Here is a 20,513-nt window from a genome sequence, read left to right on the forward strand (position 1 = left end):
GGATTTGTTTCAGATAAAGAACAAGCTAGAAAGCAGGAAGCAGGCGGAGCAAATCAATACCCAGAACTTTGAGGTGCGTTTTTACTTTTACCTTGTAATTCTTGTTAATTTTGTGTAGTTTTATGTTTCATGCTGATGATGTTTTGTTCTTTTTCTTATTGTTTTTCAATTTGTAAAGTTGCAATTATATTACTATATTATGAGTTTTGGTAATATCCATATTCAGAAAAAAAATAACAAAAAGATCAAAATTCAATGTTGGAAAATATGTTTGTTAATACTCCTTTTAGTCTTCTGCGTTTCAATGGCTTTTGTTTCTATAAGGTGTAGTATTTGAATTATTTGATTATTTTAGGAGAGGAAATAAGTTGCTGTGATGTTTTAATGGCTTCTATTCCATCCTCGCAGCCTTTTAGCAGTCCTCAAATGCAGCATTTTGGATATCAAGGTGTTGAAGGAGCAACGGCGAACCCTCTAGAAGGGGATTCGGTAGCTACCCTTTTGATTCGGCATCTTCCTGAGGCCATTCCTCCTGAAACCCTTTTGCGGCTTTTCTCTCACTATGGTGCATCCGCTGTTCGTCCTTGCTCGAGTGGAAAGTAAGTGAATTTTAAACTTTTGACGGTTCTGTGTAAATTCTATTCAGTTTGGAATTAGTTTGTAAGATCTTGCACATTGTATGTTTTTATCCTGTAGATTCATATTGTCCTCCTTTTGTTATGTAGGTTAAGAAACTGTGCGTTTGTGGATTTCAAAAATGAAGCATTGGCTTCTCAAGCACACCGTCAATTAAACGGGTAAATTTCTTGCTTATGCTTGTTCGTTTTGTTATCTCCTGTTAGGAACTTGGTTTTTCAAATGCATGAGTTATCTCTCACTGCCATTGGATGGGAACCCCTATCTTATTGTTATATATAATAATTGTTCTATTAATTATGTTTTGATTTGTTTATATCAATACAATATCAGAAATCATTATCTGATTATCCTATTTATTTGGTTTCTCAGCCTGAGGTTTCTTGGTAAAGTCTTGTTAGTGGAGAGAGCTAGTAAGCCAACCGAACATAATAAACCTCAGCAAACTACTGGAGTTCAGCTTGGAAAGGATTTTTCACAATCTGCATCTTTGCTGAAAGATGCCAACTTGACTAGAGACCCGAATCTAGGTTCAAGATTGGGATCAATACCTTCTAGTGAACCCATTGCTCCTAGACTCGGTGTAGATTATCCATTTCCTCCTCACCTTGAGTGAGTCTTTCCTCCTTTTTTTTTCAAGTTTCCTTTTACACTTCATCAGAAGATGCTTGAAATAGGAAGGTTCCAATATGATGTCAAGCATTAATTATCGGGTTCAATTTTTTTTGCAACCAGTGCTTAAGCATTTATTCAATAATGATTTTATAGTTTGCATAGAGTTTGCGGTTTTCTTTCTAAATGCAATAAACGTGTCAAATATGAACAAAAGTTTATGCATATTTGTGTTTCAGATATGCCTACCCTCCACTGGATGGAAATATTTTGACCAATATTGTTAATGCTCTTATTGCCGTTCCTCGCTTCTATACCCAGGTTTTCTTAGTTTCACCTTTATTTTAAACCTACTTAAATATTTCTTAATCTTCTTAGGTTCTCTCCTCTGTGTCATATTTACTTCATTATACCAGATTAACCGCAATTGGATATGTATCTCTTACCAAATAGTATCTCGATTTCAGGTGTTGCACCTAATGAATAAAATGCATATTCCAGCTCCATTTCGTATGGCTTTGCCCACACCGCCTCTGCCACCTCCAGTGCCTGCACCGCAGCCACCACCCCCACCTCCTGTTTCCTCACCTGCAAAGCCTCATTTGGAAGATGCATCTTCTAGTGAATCTGAAATGGAGTCTTCAGATGAGGCAAGATATTGCCTGCTAAAATGCTGACAATTAGTAATCACATATTAGATTAAATTAACCAGAAGAACATCTGTGCCTACTATAGTCAAGTTAACCCTGTTTATGATTTCATTCGTTGTTCATTGTTCCTTTACTAACGTGTTTGTAGGAGGCCAATGATAAAGGTGCTCCAAAATCTGCAAGGAAGCGTGCAAGGCGAGAAGCTATTGTGGGCCCTGCAATTGATAAAAGTGTAGCTCATGAAGCTGTTGGAGTGAAACCTGCCACCCTGATCCCAAAAGAAATCCCGTTGATAAAGAAGAAGAACCCTTTTCTACAGGTCATACTATTATCTAATGGGACTATGCTAGGATGAGCTTTACTCTGTCTAAATTTTGACAATCTTCTCGGTGTTTTCGCAGATCAAAATTGCCCCCAAACAGATTCCAAATGAGCAGAAAGATGCTGATGCTGATGATGACCATAAACAGATTCTAGAGGAACCTAATGAGGAGGGTATAGATGCCAAACAATTTGCTACTGCAGATGAGCTGGAAAAGGGGAAGCTGCCACCAGAAGAAATCTTGTCCCTTCCAATGTTTAAGGTATTGGATCTTATCTCAGCATATTGCTTTTAGATAGTAGATGAAATCAAATATACAATTTCCCAAGTTTCCATTTACTCGTCTGTTGAAGCACGAAAGCTACTATCATGGAAACTAGCTTGAGTTTGGTGCATATGTGAAAACATAAACTAATCGAGAGCCTTGGTTTGTGCAGAACTATACAGCTGGTAATCCTGCTTCTGTGCTGTATATAAAGAACTTGGCAAAGGATGTTGTTCCTGAAGATTTCTACTTCATCTTTGGTGAGACTAAATGCATTCCTTCTTGATTTACTCGAATAGTGGCCTCTTAGTAGCTTAATGACCGTGATAAATGGGAAAATAAGATAATAGTTAACTTTATAACTATGCAGGCTAAAACCGCTCTTTTTAACTCCTTGGAATTCAATTGCATCATTACTTTGTTCCTTGCTGGTATTAGCAAAATGTTTTTTGCTGATTAAGTCTTGTTGTGATGTAGGATCATTATTTGGAAGCATTGATGCTGCTAAATCCAGTCTTAATGTGAAGCTAATGCAGGTTACATTACATCTGACTTACCCTGTTGCTTAATTTCCAACTCATTTACATTGCTTTTATAAATTTTATCTTCCAACTTAATTGCTGATTTTTTTATTGGAAAATCGACATTCGACCGCACAAACTGATATCAAACTCAAATATCTGAATTTTTCATTGAACCAAGAGTTGAATTATTGGAATTTGAACATCAGAATGTTTTTATACCTATGGAAATATTGAGTCTTTCTGTTTAGAATATTTCACTTATGTGCAGATCAAAAAGTGATGTGGTTACCTAATTGCGATGCTGAAAATAATCTTTTGACTTCAGGAGGGAAGGATGAGGGGTCAAGCTTTTGTGACTTTTCCATCAGTTGAACTTGCCCATCATGCTTTGGTATGTTACTCTCAGGTTTTTGTTTTCCCGAGTTTTTCTATTTCGTGTATTGCATAAAAGTTGCCATAACACCCACTGTTGTCTTTGGAAGATTGTTTATGTTAACCTAGTCCTCAACATTTAAAATTCGAGACCAGGGATGAAACCGGTGTGAGCAAAATGAAACTTCTAGCCAAACCAGCTAGAACTAACTTGTTACTTTGGTATTATCAATAACAAAAGTGGGGCAAAATGAATTGGCTCTCTTCTTGAGTTTGTTATCCTCTCAACATTCTGGTTCTTTTACCAAAATAGCCAACCTGGTTCCTTTTCTTGTGACATAGCTAGTTAAGTTAAACATCAGCTCTTGTATCCGAAGATAAAAGCTTTGGCTAGTAATATGTGTTATTAGCCTAAGACAACCTATTGAAGCTCAAAATGCTGTTCTTGAGGCTCTCCTACTTATATAATTCATAGAAATCACAAACTTCTATTAACAGTTACTCCCAGGGAATACCGCTTCATTTTAGATCTATAAATTCTTTGTTATGTTGGATAAGGTGATGATTTTTTTTTTGTATTCAACCGGATTATCCTTCCTTGCAGAACCTCGTAAACGGTTATGTATTTAAAGGCAAGCCAATAATTGTCCAGTTTGGTCGGAATCCCGCCGCTTCAAAAACAAATTAAATTGATATGAGGCGACAGAGCAAGCTCCATATATCAACTGTGTGGTGCACATTGGTGATTAAGCCCTGTGTTATTAAGCAAGGCGGTCTTACCTTCATAATTTTGTAATCCCAAGGCCGCATTAAGCGGAGATGTTTTGCTAGGTTTTTTGAAACGAGTCTCTTGTGACTAAAGTTCTCACAGGGATATTTACTTGGCTGGCCTTGAAGGTTCACATCAAATGTGTCATGTCAATGGTAAAAAGATAGCAAAGTCGAACAGGGTCTTACCAACTTGCTGCTACAGTGCTTATGTAAATCTTCATCATCATTCCTAAGCTCTAATGTAAGTGAAGCCGTTGCGTTGCCCTTGCAGTTTTTCTGTCCATCATAAACTGGGCACAAGCATGCTGGTGATTGATTGGAAATAGAAAATTTTAGGCTTGTTACTCTTGATTGTGTTGAGTTTTGTAATCTCAGTTTCCCCATAATTTAGCATTCATTACTTGGAAGAAACGATAGCTATCGAAAAGGAAGGCTTACTCTTGTGTCTTGACATTTGAGGTTGTAATATTTACTGTTATAAATTCTCCTTCATTTTCTCCTCTTAATTCTACATTCAAAAAGTTCACAGAAATTACTGTCTCTGTGTGCTAAGCTATCACTCCTGTAATGAAAATCCCAAAGATGTCATTTTTCCTTTACCATTAACATATTATGGTGTTTACCTGTGAATTCATGTAAACTTTCTTATTGTTGATTCAAGCAAAAATCTGATGCAATCATATAGATATGAACAAGAACAGCAAATGACTGAGTTTATTACTTTAGCATTCAGTGGGGTTCATCCAGTGAGGGGACCAATAAAAAGACAAGATAAAGTCTTTCACAAACATTTTGCAGGAATCATGGTCTGAATTCGGTATCAACATGGAGCCTGAGAATGTTTGCTAGCAGCAATGATCTTCTGTTTGAACTACCTGTTGGCCTCTAATGCCATATCCCCAAAACTACTGCGATGCAAAAGAATAGCGCAAGTGCGGCATCTCCTCCTGGGAGGATCGACGACCTGTAGAATTGAAGACATTAACCAAGAAATGGGGAAAGTACAATGGACACAGTAATCTTTATTCTGACAGGTATATGCAGTATATTGTTGTATTTAACTATTACTGCATTACCTGCTGTATGTATGCCATTGCAGGGGGGAGGATGCCAAAGAGGAAGCAGTTTGCGTAAACCCTGGCAAAAATCAAGGGCTCTTGAAAAAGTTGAAAGGAAGGAAGTTATAAGAACCGGAGCAGTGAGCACAAGTGGCATTACAAATCTTTCAAATGATTTAAGGTCGGTTTTTCTCAACAATTGTACATTTTCTGAAGCAGCAATGCTGTTTGATCCAAATGAAGCTTTCCCCAGAAGTCCCGCTTTCATGCCGAATCGAATAAATCACAGAACCAACTCTCCCGGAACCATTAGAGACCGAGACTGATAAGGAATTTGCTTTGCCAACCTTGCTTTCCCTAGAATCAATTCCAAGGTATCAAGAAGTTGCTTAGGGAAGCTTAAAGCATATCCTATCAGGCTAGTTGCCAACGCAGATAATGCAAAGCCTTGAACAGCTGATAAAGCAGAAGGATTCATTGACAGTAAGAGGGATATAGGGTCTTTGGGCGAGGTATTTCCAGCCAGTCCTAAAACAATCAAATTCCATGATAGAACCATAGCTAACGGTACAGCCCCTTGATCAGTATTGCTTTTCGAGACTCGACACCGAATTTCCAGCAATCTTGAAAATGAAAGGAGTGATAAAATGGAATCTAAGTGAGTACAGTAACAGGAATTGCAGGCAAAATTGTTGACAGACTCCATGAGGCATGAGCAAAAGAGCGCAACACATTTGCTCTGGCCACCGATAAACCAATGACCACCAATGCGGTTATTGAGAACAGCATGAGGAAGCACAAAAGCCGGTTGGAAACATCAATGGCCTTGAATGGAAAGAACACAATGACAGTCCCAACAGCTAGAGGAAACAAAGCATGAGCCAGTACCAAATTCATCATGGGAAACCATTGATACCCGAAACACAAGCAACCAACAAAGCAAAACTAAGGGAGGCATAAATGACCGCAACAACAGCACCAAAATGACCCCCCTAATGCCTTTGTTGCGAGACCAGTAAAGCTCACTTCTTCAACTCTATCTTCCTCCATCACTGCAAAACTCACCTCTGCAACAAGAAGGATGGACGACATAACATAAACCCAAGACAGAACAATGGCGATGGTCGATGGAAGTGGACCTGATTTTATCGTTGCAGCTGGAAAACCCGAGATTCCAGGCCCTACAGCCGTACCAATAATCAAACTAACAGCACCCCAGAAGATCTTGTCCTTGTCTTGTTGTTGGGATCTTTCTGGCAGGTGATTCTTCAGTGAAACAACAGAAAGTGCCGAACTTTGGGGTGTGCATTTAAGAAGCGGCTGGTGATCCTTGGTGGGTGATGTAAAAGGCTTAGTATTGAATGCTGCCGTGGATAGTCTGTGAAGTTTAATGTTGGTATGATAAAGATTAAATCTCGACTTCAATGGTGAGTTGAAAATGGATGGATGGTGAGAAAGTAACATATTGGGAAGAAAATTTTGGGGGCAATGGAATCTTCAATGAGATTCTTGAGTACTTTCCTTTTTTTCCTTTTTACAGTTTTGGGAATCTTTGAATGGCGGCTGTTTGGTAGGGAAAGTTCTATGGAAAACCTTAGATGGAGTAGATCATGATGGACCTACAGACCAATTAGGAGAAGGGCAATGCGTTTTTGGTTGGATAAAGCAACTTTTAGTCCCTGAACTTGACAAATTCTATTAACTTGGTCCTTGAGATGTTTCTTCACTCCAGTCCTTGAACTCAGATTTTTCATCTATTTTTTATAAAGTCACTCAATCTCGGGATGTGAAATAAAAAGATTAAAAATGAAAAAAGCGTCAGGTTTGGGATTGATATGGATTAAACTTTAAAATATAGTGATTAAGATGAAAACAATTACCAGATTTAGGGGTTAAGAGATGATTTATCCTATTTCTTCATATTAATTCCAAAGTCAACATGAAGAAAAGGGAGGTTTTTCTGTGAGACGGATTAATATACGGCAATACGACGTGACTGATTAAATAGGTGACCGGTTAAAAGCGCTACCGGAAATGTTATTTGTGTTAGTAATAACCGGGAATATTATCGTCGTGTGTAAAATGCACCAAAAACATATTGATTTTAGCATAACCAGTTAATTACTGTAAACATTATCAACCATAATAACATAACAGGTAGTGTTTATGTAACATAATAGGTAGCGTCTTTTTAAAGCTGATGAGGCCTTAGAAATTCGATGATAACAAAATAGGTTAATTACTTGATTTGTTATCAATATTATCAACATATTAGGTAGCGCCTAAAATGTTACCAAAGTTTAAGCCGATGGAGCCTTAGAAATCCAGCGAAAACAAAATAGGTTAATTATTAGAAACATTATCAACCATAATAACATAACAAGTAGCGCTTATTTAATATAATAGGTAGAGCATTTTTAAAGCTGATGGGATCTTAGAAATCCGACGATAACAAAACAAGTTAATTACTTCCTTTGTTATCAATATTATCAACATATTAGGTAACACCTAAAATATTATCAAAGTTTAAGCTGATGGGGCCTTAGAAATCCGACGATAACAAAGTATGTTAATTACTTATTTTGTTATTAATATTATCAACATATTAGGTAGTGCCTAAAATGTTACCAAAGCTTAAGTTGACGGGGTCTTCGAAATCCCACGGCAACAAAATAGATTAATTTCTTATTTTGTTATAAATAAATATTAACATACTAGGTTGCGTCCAATAATATTATTTTGAATAAAGAAGTAGGTTGCAATATGAAATATTAAAGTTGTGTTTAATGATATCGGTATGATTTAATATATTACATATCTTTGGATGACAATTATTTTTAAAATAAATATCAATACTATTATGATCTGGTGGTCGATACTTTAGCAAATATCAATAATTTTAGAGTAAGTATGAATACATTATTATTATGAATACATTATTATTAACCTTTAGAGTATTCAAACTTTTAAGTGTTTATATTCGAATTTAAAAAATATTTCAAATTAAGCTGTATATATTTATCTTTCATACTTCGAAATATCATACTTTTAGAGTAAGTATGATACATTATTATTAACCTTTGAGTATCAACTTTTAGAGTAACTATTATACTTTCGAATTTAAAAAATATTTCAAACGTTAAGTGTATATTTTACATTTACATTATTATTAACTTTAAAAAACCGGTAGTTATTTAACGTTAGGTAGCGTATTTAAGTAATATAACTATTTAAAAATATAGCGTTGTTTATTTTACATTTACATTAATAACATTTAAACAAACATGTAGGTATTTTAACATAATAGATAGTGACTATTTTATTTTACCGTTTACATTATTATTAACATTTAAACAAATCCGTATGTATTTTAACGTAATAGGTAGCACTATTTTATTTTACCGTTTACATTATTATTAACCTTTAAACAAATCGGTAACTAGTTTAACGTAATAGGTAGTGGTTATTTAACGTAATAGGTAGCGCCTATTCAACATAATATGTAGCACCTATTTTATTTTACTGTTTATATTATTAGTAACCTTTAAACAAACCAGTAGGCCTTTTAATGTAATTGGTAGCGCCTATTTTATTTTACCTCTTAACCTTGAGGTCGTGGGATCGAGTCTCATGGATGACATTTCATAATTTGGAGGTCTCCTACGGAAGCTGCTCTCAACCTAGTGTTATGGGCAGCCTATTATCTTACCTCCCCCTTACCCCATTACATATGGGAACAAGGGACAACCATTATTATTAGTAATCTTCAAACAAACCAATATGTAGTTTAACATAATAGGTAGCGCTTATTTTATTTTAACTGGTTAAGTTTTAAATATAAGTATCGATACATACAATATATGTATGAATACTTTTAATAATTTCATTTACACAAAAAAATTATTAGTTCTTCATGTTTTCCACCTACAACATTAATTTAATAATTTCATTTACACAAAAATTATTCGATTATTATATTTTTTATAAAATATTATTTACAATTTAAATTTAACAATTTTAACTAAAGACAATAATAAATATGTAATATATATGTTTATTATTTTTAATTTAATAATAATATATACTGTAACATAAAAATAAGTCATTAGACGCTTATTATTTTTTTGAATAAAGAAGTATGTGTCAATCTGGAATATTAAAGTTATGTTTAATGATATCGGTAAGATTTAATATATTACGTATCTTTGGATGTCAATTATTTTTAAAATAAATATTGATACTACTATGATCTGATGGTTTATAATTTAGCAAATATCAATACTTTTAGAGTAAATATAGATACATTGTTATTATGAATACAGTAGTATTAACCTTTAGAGTATTTATACTTTTAGAGTAAGTATTCATACTTTCGAATTTTTAAAAAAAATATTTCAAACGGTTAAGTTGTATATATTTTACCGTTTACATTATTATCGAAATATTATTCATACTTTTAGAGTAAGTATGGATACATTATTATTAACCTTTAGAGTATCTATACTTTTAGAGTAAGTATCCACACTTTCGATTTTTTTTTTAAAAAAATAAATGGTTAAATTATATATATTTTACCGTTTACATTAGTATTAACCTTTAAACAAACCGGTAGCTAGTTTAATGTAATAGGTAGCGCTTATTTAACGTAATAGGTAGCGCCTATTTAACATAATAAGTTGCGTATGTTTTATTTTACCGTTTACATTATTAATAACCTTTAAACAAACCGGTAGGTATTTTAATGTAATATGTAGCGTCTATTTTATTTTACCGTTTACATTATTATTAAACTTTAAACAAACCGATAGCTAGTTTAACGTAATAGATATCACTTATTTAACGTAATAGGTAACACTTATTTAACCTAATAGGTAGCGCCTATTTTATTTTACCTTTTACATTATTAATAATCTTTAAACAAACCGGTAGATATTTTAACATAATAGGTAGCACCTATTTTATTTTATCGTTTACATTATTAGTAACCTTCAAACAAACCGGTAGGTAGTTTAACATATTAGGTAGCGCCTATTTTATTTTAACCGATTAAGTTGTAAATATAAGTATCAATACATACAATATTGGTATGGATACTTTTAATAATTTTATTTACAAAAAAAAATTATTAGTTATTCATGTTTTCCACTTAAAATATTAATTTAATAAATTTATTTACATAAAAATAATTTGATTATTTAGATTTTTATAAAATATTATGTAGAATTTAAATTTAATAATTTGAACTAAAGATAATAATAAATATGTAATATATATGTTTATTATTTTTTAATTTAATAATAATATATATCGTAACATAAAAATAAGTCATTAGACGCTTATAATTACTAAATTAATATCTTACAATTCACTCAAAATGTAACCTTAAATTAATATTTTCCACAGTGAAATAAGTATGAATACTTATATATATATATATCGATATCTTCTGATAACCAAAGTTACGTTACCAAACTTTTTTAATAATTCTTCATGTTTTCACCTACAACATTATAAGTCTGTTAACATTTTCAATAACGCTTTATCGAATTTATTAATTACCTTATTAAATTTTTAATCACGCCGTTTATTATGACGGCTTTCCTAAGACAAACCCAGCGGAGCAGCCGTTCAAACAATCAAACGTCAAAGTCATTTTTCATGGGCCAAATTCAAAATAGGCTCACACTAGTAAAATAGCAGGTAAGTCAACAATGCCTTATTTCTTCTTTTTACATTTATAAAAAAAAATGTTAATAAAACCAAATATACTTAAACAATAATTTATATTTCAATTTAAACTTTTAATTTTAAAATATTTCAAATATTTATATTTTCACTATCATTTTATAAGTTTTGGTTATTAAAAAAGTTGAGTATTACTATTATGATGATGTAACATAATAATAGAAGGATTTAAATTTTTTTTAACCTTTAAACTTTAGATAAAATATTACTCCTATTAACCTTTTTATAGACCTAAAATAATTAGGGACAATTTCAATTTATTCTTCTTTTAATATACTTTTTTCTCAAACTCTATCTTGCCCACTTATGCTGCACATCCTATTATTGTTTAAGAATTACAATTTATAAGAAAACATAATTTAACTAAATTTATAAGAAGATTATAATTAATATTTTATTTAAAATTTAGAAGTTAAAATAAAAATTAATTTTTATTAGTATATCACATCATCAATTAATAACATTTGATGTGACATGCAAATAGAAGGATTTAAATTTTTTAACCTTTAAATTTTAGATAAAATATTACTCCTATCAATTTTTTTATAAACCTAAAATAATTAGGGACAATTTCAATTTAATCTTCTTTTAATAGATTTTTTTCAATGTAACCTCCTAGACCTGGCCTGTACGAGACGGCCAGATATAACGGATTACAATGAAAATTTTCAAAACATTTTCAACTCTTTAAAAATTTAAAACCCCTTTTAAAACATACTTACAATAGAAAAATCCAAATCGGATAATGTAAAACATAAAATACCACAAGTGATACAAAATATCAATAAACCAATGACATCATAATCCATACATCATATCGCTAGGAAATAAACCATTAAATCGGTGTATCAAAATATAGGCACATGTCATCAAAATAAAGCAGTTTAAAAGATTAAAACATTACAACAAAATATATTGTTCGGAATGTGTCGATCCTCCAAGTGTCGGTCTGGGTACCTAACCAAAATATCTGAAAGGGAAAAGATATGGGAGTGAACTGGGGAGCTTAATGTGTTCCAACGGTGCAACGTAAAACATACAGATAAATTTTAAAATCAATTCAATTTCACAGTATGAAAATAGCAGTACAGTTTTCATTAAAAGTATCATACAAATGACAGTAAGGTTTTTATATTAAAACATATAGTTACCCTACAGTCGAACGCCAAATACTCGCCAGAACTATATTCCATAAGAACTTATCCTAGGCCAAAAAGATATAGGAGCCAACTTGAGGGAGCACTTTGGGTTCATAAAGATTTACCCTAGCTGAAGCGCAGGAGTAACCTGATGGGAGTGCCCACAGGTCCATAAGGACTTACCACAATGCACAAAGTAAATGAGCACCCTATAGGAGTATTGCATGGTCCATAAGGTCTTACCACTAGGCCTATTGGGCTCAAGAGCCCACCCAAGGGTCATCTTAAGTCCGTAAAGAATTACCAATTGGATCAGAGCTGAACCTCCAAAGCTTATAAAGTACATCCATAACCCTAGTGAAAAATAATTTCAGACAGTAATAATCATTAAGGGAATCAGAGGTCAGACATTTTTCAGTTAACAATAACCAGAGTACAGGTATCAGACAAACATAAATTTAAAATCAGTAAAATATAGGTCAGAGATTCATGAATTTAGTAAATCAGAATCAAGCATTTTCAATCATGTAAATCAGTCATGTTTCCAAATCAGATAAAATACTCATATGCAATTGATAATTCAAATCGATATTTAAAACAAATATATAGCACACAAGGAACATACCTCGCAAAACAGGTCGATCTGAGAGATTTACTAAACACAAGTCTTGCTATGAACAAAAGCAGTACACGTCCCCAAATCAGATCAAAACAGAGTTACTAACGAAATAAAGTACTAAACAAAATATTTAACAGATTTTTAGAATTATACTAATAGTCACGGCTCACACGATCGAACGGATCGAAAAGAGTTAGGTCGAACAATTGACGAGTCGAGAGAAATATAGGTACCTATCATAACCAAAGTGGTAAATCAGTCCTTATCAATTTTTTAATTTTCCTTAAACAATTTAATTAAAGTAGCTATGCAAGTTCATATTCAGAGGTTAATTCGGAGGCTTTCGGGTTTGAAATTGGCAAAATGAACTTTCGATTCGGACTCATGACATTGAAAATCATAAAATAGGGGTCTTAAAAAATTCTGACTTTTTTTTTCAAAGTCAACGATTTAGGTTAAAGGTCAACGAACAAAACGGGTTGACTCGATTGACTCTAGTGAGTTAACTCGGTTGACTCGAACGAGTTAACTCAGTCAACTAGAAGACTCGACAGAACAACACCCACTCACGACAGTGGTACATGGAGGCACGTATGACGAGCGATGGGGATAACAGTCGAACACTTCGAAGATAATTTCAACGCCAAAATAACAAATTTCGAATCAAATTATCAGCCAAAACATAAAGGAATAACCGAAAAAGAGAATCGAGCTCACCCACCGATGACGACAAAAGGAAAGATGGCGGTAGAAAGACCCAGTGGTTGGTTTTGATCGAAAAGCGTCGGGGAGTTCGATAGTAGCAGTGATGAGATGAAAGGATGCATATGGTGGTCGAAAATCGCGAAAATAATGGCGGCGAAAAGGTTCTGACAAAACTTCAATCGACGATTCACGATGTTCTACGATGAGTCACAACGAGTGACCGGTGGGGTTTTGTTCGGGACTTTATGACACTCATGCTGCTAAGGGCGGTGACGCTCATTGTCGAACATCGATGGAGATTAGAGGTAACATGTTTTGAACGCTCTTTTGTTGTTTCGTGCATAACGGTGGTGGTTTCAGGTGGTTGATGGTCGGGGTTAGGTTCTCTAGGTGTCGTCGATGCATGTGGTGGTGGCAGTGTGCGTCAGCGCTTGCTGAAGACAATTGATCGGAGCTTCAACGCCAAAAGTTTGGGAGAATCGAGTTTCTAAAGCTTTGGTTCGTAACCAAAGGACCATTTTGGTTTGGTTGCATTAACTGAGATGGAGGATAAAATAATATGATTTATGAATATATTTTTAATAGCATATACAACTACAATCACCTAGTCTAGTTGTAGAGGTTGAGTGACCATGTTATAGGTTATAACAGGTTCGACACTCACTAGCCTATTTTCCTTTTTTTATAACAATTAACCAAGGAATGGAGGGTAAAACAAGCCCCAAGTCCGTTAATTTTCCTTGAGTTACAAATCAATCTCCAAATTCTAATAAAGTGTTGATTTAATCCTAAATTCTAAAATTTCCAAATTCAAGTCCCTTACAACTTAAGGAAAACTTTTAGCCCCAAGTTTCGGATGTGACACTCAAACTCTATCTTGCCCATTTATGCCACACATCTAGAGGTGGCAAACGGGTCATTCGGATTAAGTTTGGGTCAGATCATTTCGGGTCAGATTATTTTAGGTCTAGATTACATTCAGTTTAATTTTGTTCGGATCTACTTCGGATATAGTTTGGGTGTACGGTAAATCAGGTTGGGTATCGGGTCGGGTCAATTTTTGAGTCATGTTAATTTTCGAGTCTGGTGATTATCAGATTAGTTTTTTCGATTTGTATCAATATTGGATCAGTTGATTTTTGGGTCGCATCAATATAGAGTCAGGTCAATACTGGATCGATTATATTTCAAGTCAGATCAATATCAGATCGGTTGATTTTCAGTTTCGATCAACCTTTAGATAATGTCAATTCAGGTTGAAGTCGTTAAGAGTCTCATCAAGTATATATAGAATTATTAATTGTTAATCTTATCATTTAAGCCTAATTTTAGATTGAATTCAATAGAGTTATTGTAAAAATATATATATTATTGTTTGTTAATCTTATCATTTAGGCTTAATTTCAATTTTTTATCGTTCAATATTTTGAATGAAACCATTATTTAGAGATGATAAATCGATATTTTGACATAAATACGATCCTATAATGCGTTTTAGAGCTTGTTATCAAAATTTTATATTGATCTTGTATGGAAAATTTATATATTTGATAAAGAAATAATTGTTTATTAAAAATTTTATTTCCAATTTTAATTTTAATATTTTTATTAAATGTTAAAAAAATAACACATAACTTTATTTGTTAAATTTTAGTCGTAACATAAGTAAACTTTATATTATTTTTATTATAAATATACTATTTTTCCCTTTGATTTAGTTGTTTCTATTATTTTTATTATAAATCTAATATTTTTATTTCAAGAAAATTAAATAAACCTTATTTGTAACTCTTTTGATATTACAATAAAATTCTTACCTTTATATTTCTCTCAACATAAGTAAACTTTATATTATTTTTATTATAAATATATTATTTTTTATTACAAGTAAGATAAGTATGTTTTTTAAAGTAAAATAAATAAACTTTATTTGTTATTGTTTTCAACCTTACAATAAGATTTTTACTTTTGGTTCGGGTTGTTTTCAGATCGGGTTAAAATTCGGTTTGGTTTAATTTTGATTGGGGTTACTTTCGGTTCGAGTTAATTTTGGTTTAGGTTAATTTCAGTTTCAGTTTAGGTTAATTTCGGTTCGGGATGCTTTCGGTTTTTTTAAATTTTGGATTAGGTATGGTTCGGGTCGAGTATCAATCAAATTTAATTATCATGTTCGAGTTAATATCAGATATTGGATCAGATAAATCAATTCTAATAATCAGGTTTGAGTCAAGTTCACTAGGTCTACGTACATCCTATTATTGTTTAAGAGTAACAATTTATAAGGAAACATAATATAACTAAATTTATAAGAAGATTATAATTAATATTCTATTTAAATTCAAGAGTTAAAATAAAATTTGAATTTTAATTAGTGTTTCATAATCAATTAATAACATTTAATGTTTTATTAGTAAAAAAACAATAAAATAAAATAAACTTATTAATCTAGAGTGATTACAAGTTATAAACATTCTTTAGAGGTTCTTAATTATTTAACAATAAATGTTCAAATGCTCTATCATCCTCGAATTAAAAAACTCTAAAAATTATAACTATGATTTTAAACATAGAGATAATTTGATTCGGTTCCAAAATTTTTAAATTTGATGTGAAAAATATAAAATATAGATATTCATTTGATAATTTTCCAAGAAATTAATAGAAAATTTTCCAATGTGGCCCACAGGAGTTATAGGTGAGGTGTCAAAGCACCTATCTTTTATCCAATGCAAATTTGAAACCGTCCTTCACTTGTGCAAAACCTAAGTTTAGAAGCCACGTGTCACAAAAACCACAAAGTCGTCATCACGTGTACCTCCACGCCACCATAAAAACCACCAAAGTTTAAAAAGTAAAAAACGCACGAATCAAACCTTATCCAATACGTTTTCAACTTTTAAAATATTTCCAATCACAAGCATCATCAACCGTTAGATTCACAACCAGACAAATAAGATCAACGGTTGAGCTCGAACCTCAAACCTTAAAATAACCAACAGAAACGGCAAATCCTCAGCAAAGAAAGAGCGACAAAGTAAGGAGCATTTTTGCTTTCAACTTCAAGAGAGAAGAGCTAAATACGTTTTTTTTTTTGTGTGTTTTAATTATCGTTCTGGAATTAAACAAAGGGTTCGATTTCAATCTGGATTTGGGCTTCTGTTGTGGGAAATAAGCGAAAAAAAGTTAAGCATGGCTGAAGTTTTGGGGAAGACGAATCTGTTTACAGCTTGTAACCATAGCCAGAAGAAGAATCAAGAAATTTCTAGGAAAATTTCTGGGTTTTGTTTAAAAGAGAGTACTTTTCCTTACTTGAAAATGAAATATCAGGCTTTGAGGAGTGATTTTAAAGGACAAAGAGTGGTTTTTTTAGAGAAGAAAAGTGTGATTGATAGAAGGTTACGTCAAGTTCCCATTAAAGGACAGGTTGGTTTAATTTGTTTCTTTTCTTTCTTCCAATTTTTAGATCTCTTTTTTGGTGAAAAAGCTATGGCTATCTTATTATATTTTATATGTTCCAGATGCAAACTGGCCTTATTGGTAAAACCCAGAAATGGTGGGAGAAGGGAGTTCAACCAAATATGAAAGAAGTGAAATCTGCACAAGATTTGGTAGCCTCTCTTTTGAATGCTGGGGATAAACTTGTTATAGTAGATTTCTTCTCCCCTGCTTGTGGTGGCTGCAAGGCTCTTCATCCCAAGGTATAAGAACATGCTTTTGAAAGCTTATATATGTATTTGTATTAATACTAGTGGATTTGGCAGATCTGCCAATTGGCAGAGATGAACACAGATGTGCAGTTCCTTCAAGTGAACTATGAGGAGCATAAATCCATGTGCTATAGCCTTAATGTACATGTTTTACCTTTCTTTCGGTTCTATAGGAGAGCTCAGGGGCGTTTATGTAGCTTTAGCTGCACCAATGCCACGGTTAGTATCCTTGTCTTTAGCTGCAATTTTTTCCTTCCTGTTTTGTATCTTAAGAATGTTGTTTGTGGAGCATTGCCCTGATATGTGTTGTAATTACAATGATAATTGCGCAGATCAAGAAATTCAAAGACGCATTGGCCAAGCACAAACCGGACCGATGCAGCCTAGCGCCGACCAAAGGTCTTGATGAGAAGGAACTTGTGGCATTAGCTGCCAACAAAGACCTTTCCTTCAACTACACACCGAATCCAGTTCAAGCAGCGGAAGAGAAAGAAAAGCTCCCTCTTCCACTGCCTGTGGCATCTTTCGAGCCGAAAGAAAGCGCGGAAGAGACCTTGGTTGGTGCTGCGAGATGAAATGTGGTTTGAATTTTTTGCCAACCCCATTGCACTCCCTATCGACACTGTACAGTCACAATAGTTCTATTTTCATGTTCTTGTTAATGTTTCAGATGAGGAACATAGTAGAGTTTTTTGGATTTAGATTTTTTTGGGATCCAAGCCTGCTAGAAGAGCAACAAGCTATGTATACTTTAGGTTCGTTGTGATCGTTAAAAAAGAGTGAATTATAAAAATCATGCTCTAATCTATTGTGTGGCTAATATTAGAGGCAGTTTTATAAAGTAGTTGGGATATATAGTTGGAATGGGCATCCTGAAAATGACACGACTCGAAATAAGATAAGAGGTATGCATTTGCGTACTGAAAGATATCCGGTACTGTACTGGGGGGAAAATATCTACCGACTTTTGATGGTGTACAACTCATGGAAGCTTCAAGAATTGTCCTTTGCAAGGATACTTGACAATCATCTTCAACCACTGGTTAAAGTTTGCAGCAATTATTACAAGGACAGAAACATCTACAAAGCATCCGAACTGTGAAAGTAATGCATTTTTCAAAGTTTTTGTTATGTTTACATGTGTTGAGGGCATATCCGCTGAAATCTTTCCTGCTGGAAAGCAAAATCCCAATGCCACCGCTTGGGCTGCTCAACTCTTTCTCTCTTTGAGATTAAATATTTATTGGAAATAGCTGTTACTTGATGTTCTCATAAATGTTTGGTCTAAAATATGTTCTATTTTTACGAGTGAAGGCTTTTCTAATTTTTTTGTGAAGGAGATGCAAATGTTTGGATGCTTCAAATCTAAAACATAGGCAAAATCAGTGGAATAATGCTGTGGAAAAAATATTCATGGAAAAAAATATTCATGGAATAATGCAGTCCATGAATTATTTTTTCATTTGGGTGATTGTTACAGTAATTCACGAGGTCACGAGCAGCTCCGAACGATCAACATAGGTTGTCAAGTACTTCGAACGATTTCTATAGGTCGCAAATACTTCTTCGGCTAAAAACTTAATTACCGATATAGTTAATCTTTGTTACTTAAAAAAATTTAAATAATCATCGTTAGGAACATATGACGACCAACATAAGTCATTTAGAAGATATAACGACCTATAAAAATTGTAGCATTCATTCTATAAGAGAAAATAAACCTTACCTACATTTCTCCTTTTAAATAAAAACTAATCCCTAAAACTTAAATTAGAGTTTTTTCATTAAACTTAGCAAACCAGCTCAACTTTTCATTCAACTTCCATGTAGATTGGTGAAGCTATGCTTTCCACTTTTATTGGAATCTCTTGGGCTGGTTTTAGAGTGCTAGCAATTGTGAGTCTGCAATGGAAGCTACGAAAAAACCATGGAAGCTACTGTAGTAGGTTTCAATGGAATGATTATTAACATGAATAAAGTGTTTTTTCAGTTATTTTTTCAAGTGTTGTTACCTCCTCTTATCTTTTTTCATGATTTATATCTAAATAATTATTAGGGCTACACAAATCACCAACGTTTGAGGTGACGGAAAACACAGTTGACTGACACGTTAAGTGTTTAAATGGATAGATTTGACCGGATAGACTGACACGTTGGAGACCTACATCTTCTCCTTTAAATAAAAACTTAATCCCTAAAACTTAAATTAGAGTTTTTTTCATTAAACTTAGCAAACCAGCTCAACTTTTCATTCAACTTCCATTGTAGATTGGTGAAGCTATGCTTTCCACTTTTATTGGAAATCTCTTGGGCTGGTTTTTAGAGTGCTAGCAATTGTGAGTCTGCAATGGAAGCTACGAAAAAACCATGGAAGCTACTGTAGTAGGTTTCAATGGAATGATTATTAACATTTCAATGTTTATAATTTTCAAAAGCAAATTAGTTCTGAGGAAGAAAAAGAAGTTGGTGAAATGTTAATAATCATTCCATTGAAAACCAGTAGCTTCCATGGCTTCTTCGTATTTTCCATTGCAGACTCATAATTGCTAGCACTCCAAAAACCAGCCCAAGAGATTTTCAATAAAAGTGGAAAGTAAAGCTTCACCCATCTACAATGGAAATTGAATGAAAAGCTGAGCTGGTTTGCTAAGTTGAACGAAAAAAACCCTAATTTAAGTATTAGAAATTGAGTTTTTATTTAAAAGAGAAGATGTGGGCCTCCAACGTGTTGGTCAAACTCATCCATGTAAGCACTTAACGAGTCAATTGTGTTTTCTGTCACGTCTGTTAACGTTGAGTGACCAGTTTATAATCAATCGATAACATTAGTGACTGTTTTATAACTTTTGAAACATCAGTGAAAAAAACAAAAGTTGTCTCAAACATTAATGACAATCCGTGTAATTTACCCTAATTATTATTAACATCTTCATTTTTTCTTTTCACATATTTTTGAAGTGTATTTTTGTTTGTCTATATAATAAAATCACTCGTTTGTTTTTATAACATAATTTTTCCATCATTATTATAGTTCACTGTTTTGTGTTACATTCACCATCACACACCTCCGGATTAAAAAAGGTTAATGATCTCTTATAGTTAAATATCATTTTATAATAGTTTGTCGATATATTCAGAACTGTCTTTGGAGTAACATGACAAATTGATTCTTTCAATTTCTACGAGACTATGTCTACATCAATATTGTGTATAGGTTCAAATAGAGACACGAAAGATTTTGATTTTACTTTTTCCATATCATTTGAGTTTCTATGATGATTATATTGCCTTCGTTATACCTTATGATGAGAGGACGAAGAAAGGTAGAAAAGTAAAGATTAAAATAATTAGAGAAAAATGAAAAATGAAGAGAACGTAGAGATTCACC

The 20,513-nt window shown here is 33.0% G+C and overlaps 2 protein-coding genes and 1 pseudogene across 4 annotated transcripts; 2 read left to right on the forward strand and 1 right to left on the reverse strand.

Annotated features, from left to right (window-relative positions):
• The first annotated feature begins 16 nt into the window (after positions 1 to 16).
• On the forward strand, positions 17 to 4,537 carry LOC120133546 (U11/U12 small nuclear ribonucleoprotein 65 kDa protein-like). 3 transcript variants are annotated; one of them, XM_039150112.1, is made up of 12 exons: positions 17 to 73; positions 409 to 599; positions 726 to 797; positions 1,009 to 1,248; positions 1,488 to 1,569; positions 1,716 to 1,898; positions 2,047 to 2,217; positions 2,300 to 2,482; positions 2,658 to 2,745; positions 2,963 to 3,021; positions 3,335 to 3,400; positions 3,986 to 4,537. In XM_039150112.1, exons 2-12 carry the CDS (start codon positions 427 to 429, stop codon positions 4,067 to 4,069), a joined length of 1,401 nt encoding a protein of 466 aa, XP_039006043.1. In that variant the 5' UTR covers positions 17 to 73; positions 409 to 426; the 3' UTR covers positions 4,070 to 4,537. The 3 variants fall into 3 exon arrangements, with proteins under 3 accessions (XP_039006043.1, XP_039006042.1, XP_039006044.1); XM_039150111.1 differs by lacking the exon at positions 17 to 73 and having other exon boundaries at positions 370 to 599; XM_039150113.1 differs by lacking the exons at positions 17 to 73; positions 2,963 to 3,021 and having other exon boundaries at positions 370 to 599.
• A 500-nt stretch (positions 4,538 to 5,037) lies between these two features.
• Positions 5,038 to 6,783, reverse strand: LOC120133578 (annotated as a pseudogene).
• Positions 6,784 to 16,446: 9,663 nt separating this feature from the next.
• On the forward strand, positions 16,447 to 18,200 carry LOC120133604 (thioredoxin-like 1-1, chloroplastic). The gene is made up of 4 exons (XM_039150159.1): positions 16,447 to 16,841; positions 16,937 to 17,116; positions 17,180 to 17,344; positions 17,458 to 18,200. Exons 1-4 carry the CDS (start codon positions 16,608 to 16,610, stop codon positions 17,698 to 17,700), a joined length of 822 nt encoding a protein of 273 aa, XP_039006090.1. The 5' UTR covers positions 16,447 to 16,607; the 3' UTR covers positions 17,701 to 18,200.
• The last annotated feature ends 2,313 nt before the right edge of the window (positions 18,201 to 20,513 follow it).

This window comes from Hibiscus syriacus, unplaced genomic scaffold (genome assembly GCF_006381635.1).
Source record: "Hibiscus syriacus cultivar Baekdansim isolate YM2019G1 unplaced genomic scaffold, ASM638163v2 tig00110584_pilon, whole genome shotgun sequence".
NCBI classification, from domain to species: Eukaryota; Viridiplantae; Streptophyta; class Magnoliopsida; order Malvales; family Malvaceae; genus Hibiscus; species Hibiscus syriacus.